The following is a 3228-nucleotide window of genomic DNA, read 5'->3' on the forward strand; positions in this document are numbered from 1 at the left end:
ATAATGGAGACCCATGTCACAAACATCCTGTTGCATAAAAGTCAGATGCAGAAATGTATCAATGTGCTTAAATGGTGTATCAAACTAGACCAAACTAATCTACATTGTTACAAACTTTCTGGAGACAGAGGCCACCTGGAAGAACAGGAGTGCCAGACATGCGAGTGAAGAAGCTACCTTGAATGTCCAGCCTAGCTGACCTTTCAAATGAATCCAGCACCAGCCACCATTTGGCCCTAAGAAGAACCACCTAACTGAGCCCAATCAATGACAGGACCATGAAAGATAATACTAAATTGTTGTTTTAAGCTACTAAGTTTTAGGATGTATATTATACAGCGATAACCAGAACACCCAGAAAAGGTAGCAGTGGCCCTTCTAAGGCCTGACACCCCCACTTCCAGATTCCCCCCACAACAAAATTAACACCAGCCAGTCAGAATTTCAGTCCCTTTAATAAGGTGTTCTGAGAGGAGGGCAGAATGGCAGGCAGGGAGTAAAGAAGGTGGTGCTTCTTGAACCCCACTGGGCATCCAATCAGTCCTCATCTGGCAGCTGAATCTTGCTGGGGTCAAAACGGTTGGATTCCATGATAGGAAGGCCATTGGCCTCTCGGTATTTCACAAGCCTTTCAGCTTCCCGGCGGGCCCATTCATGCATCCTGGAGACAGCAGCATGGGGGGAAGACATGAGGAAGCCTCAACCGGATATCAGTCCCTACCTTAGCTCCCCACTCCTTAATGGTGTGGGACAGGATTCCTGGTTTTGATCTCCATCCTTACCTCTGCCCCCCACCCATCCCATTCTCTTGGATACCCTATGCACCTGTAGTCAGGCAGATAAGCCACAAAGGTGCTGCCAAAGACCAAGACGATAGAGAAGCCAAAGAAGAAGACAACCCGCATGTTCCAGACATCCATAACAGGGTCCTTGTCATAGCCGTGGGAGTCTGGGTTCTATGGAATAAGAAGAAGAGGTCAATAAGGGCTTCCTACTATTCCACAAAGCCTTATGCTGACCCTGCATGAGCTGGTCTTCAATTCCACCTGGGACCAATCTTCCCTTCCTCCCTAAGCTTCTCTCTTTCTGTTCTTAGGACTTGTCAAGCTCCTTCCCACCATGGGCCTTTGCACTTGCTGTTCGATCTGCCTGGAAAGCCTTTTCCCCAAATCTCATCATGACTGTATCTGCTTCCTCATTCAAAGTTTTGGCCTCATCATCACTTCTCTTAAGAGGCATTCCCTAGTCACCTTGGCTATGAAATTGAACTATAGGAAATTGCCATTTTAATACATATAAATGGATGAATATCAGCCATTTCCTAAGGCTCAACCCAATAAAATTACTCCCTATCTCCAAGACACTCTCAATCCACTTATCCTGCTTAACATTCTTTCTAGCATTTGTTTACCAAAGTAGCATCCCCCAGACCCTCTATATCACATTGTTATATTATCAGTTGCTTCTCTAAATTATCATTTTCAAATATTTTACATATTTATTTTCTGTGTTTTTCACTATCATATAAGCTCTACAAGAGCAAGAGCTTTGTCTGATTCCCACACTGCTGAACCCCCAGGGCCCTGAACTGTACCTGGCATACAGTAGGCTCTCAATACATATTTTAAAAAATGAATGAATGAATGAATGAATGAGGCTAATATTGATGAAGTATCTCTTGTGTGCTGGGCTTTTCACATACACAAACTTCACAATATCCCAGTGAGTGGAAAGTGGCAATAATAATTAACACCTTCTAATGCTGAGTACTTATTAAGTGTCAGATGTTGTTCTGAGCATTCTGACTTATTTAATTACACGAGGCAGTGCAGTGTTTTATTTTTTAAAAGATGTCCTAATACTTTCCCCTATTTTACAAAGAAACTGAGGCACCAAGGGGTTAAGTCAATTGCCCAAGGTCACACAGGCAAGTAACTGCCAGTGCCTGTATTCCAACCCAGGCATTCTGATTTCAGAGCCTCTGCTAAGTTCAAATACTGTTCTATCGCACATTCAGTTATGCGAACTTGGGCAAGCCTCTGCGCATCTTTGTGCTTCAGTTTCCTCTTTTGTAAAATGAGTATACTAATAGTACATACGGTGTAGAGTTGTTTTGAGGATCCGATAAGTTAACATACATAAAAATTGTTTAGAACACTGGCACCAAGCAAGCGTCCTATCAGTGTTTAGTACTATTGTTACACTATTTTGCTACTAGTGTTTTGAGCACTACCCACTGGTACCCATCTGCAAAATAAAGCCAGTGTCGCCTCTGGCTCTGAACCGAAGATAACACGGGAGAAAGGAAGAAAATAAGCTAGGCAAAATACCCAAGTCTTTAACGACTTCACCAGCTGCGCAATCATCAACTGCCTAAGAAAGTCCTTAACGGTCCCGCCGCCAGCCCCCGATTGACCCTACTGGCGTCCCGTTTCCCCTCTGTCTCACCTTCTCATACAAGTTTTCGTCCTCCGGATCTGGGTCCTCCTGCCAGTGCATAGTCGGTTCCGGTGCCCGCTTTCCCACCACAGTGGACGGGGCTATCACAGCCCTGGCGGAGCTGGATTCCCAGCGAACGCGGAGAGCTAAGCTCCCTCGCGTCGCCGCTGCTGCCAAAAGGTGGCGAGAGCACAAACCCAACAGGCGAGCCGCCATGACAGGTCGTTCGGCAGGCTCTCAGGGGCGGGGACGGAAATGCGAATCTGCGCAGCTGCAGTTGGCCCGAACGGGATAATTGTCGCCCCACTCCCACCGCACTAAATAGGTCTCGGATCTGTCTATATTTTGTTTTCAAGTGAGTTAAGGCGCTGAGCAGCCCTCTTTCCTCCCTCTGTCACAGCTGCATTGGAGCAACAATTTCTCGATCCTCTTAGTCAAGCTATGGAAGTTCCGCCTGAGCGGTCTGCTCCTTGCGGAGAAGAAAGCAGTGACATTTGTCGGGGAGAGGGGTCAGTTTCCAGCCAATCACACCAAATTTCCCTTGCCCTCTGGGGAAAGGGGCAGAGCTTCCGTTTGTCTTTCATCTTTGAAGGAAGCCAAGCTTAAAAAGCGTGCCTCCCTGGATTGGCTAATAGCTACTCCTCTGCTCCACGGGGGTGGAGGTGGGGAGCTCACACGGGGCACGGGGCGTGGGGAGGTGGCAGTCGCTTGCCAATCAGAGCGGCCCAGGGCTGGCCCTTGGCGGATGGCGGCCAATAGACGCGGCCAGCCAGAGCGCGCTCCCTCAGT

At 47.5% G+C, this 3228-nt stretch overlaps 1 protein-coding gene across 1 annotated transcript; it reads right to left on the reverse strand.

Moving 5' to 3' along the window:
- Nucleotides 1–436: 436 nt before the first annotated feature.
- Nucleotides 437–2917, reverse strand: NDUFB11 (NADH:ubiquinone oxidoreductase subunit B11). The gene is made up of 3 exons (XM_037062359.1): nucleotides 2449–2917; nucleotides 826–956; nucleotides 437–661 (listed from the first exon to the last, which is right to left on the reverse strand). Exons 1-3 carry the CDS (start codon nucleotides 2653–2655, stop codon nucleotides 538–540), a joined length of 462 nt encoding a protein of 153 aa, XP_036918254.1. The 5' UTR covers nucleotides 2656–2917; the 3' UTR covers nucleotides 437–537.
- Between the last annotated feature and the right edge of the window lie 311 nt (nucleotides 2918–3228).

Source organism: Sturnira hondurensis, unplaced genomic scaffold, assembly GCF_014824575.4.
Source record: "Sturnira hondurensis isolate 20B ecotype Veracruz unplaced genomic scaffold, ASM1482457v3 Scaffold0013994, whole genome shotgun sequence".
Lineage (NCBI taxonomy): Eukaryota > Metazoa > Chordata > Mammalia > Chiroptera > Phyllostomidae > Sturnira > Sturnira hondurensis.

Coding starts and splice junctions, on each gene's coding strand:
- NDUFB11 (XM_037062359.1), bottom strand. CDS start 2,655: ATGGCGGCTCGCCTGTTGGGTTTGTGCTCTCGCCACCTTTTGGCAGCA. Junction 957..2,448: donor ACGAAAACTTGTATGAGAAG/GTGAGACAGAGG, acceptor CTTATTCCATAG/AACCCAGACTCCCACGGCTA. Junction 662..825: donor GCTTATCTGCCTGACTACAG/GTGCATAGGGTA, acceptor TGCTGTCTCCAG/GATGCATGAATGGGCCCGCC.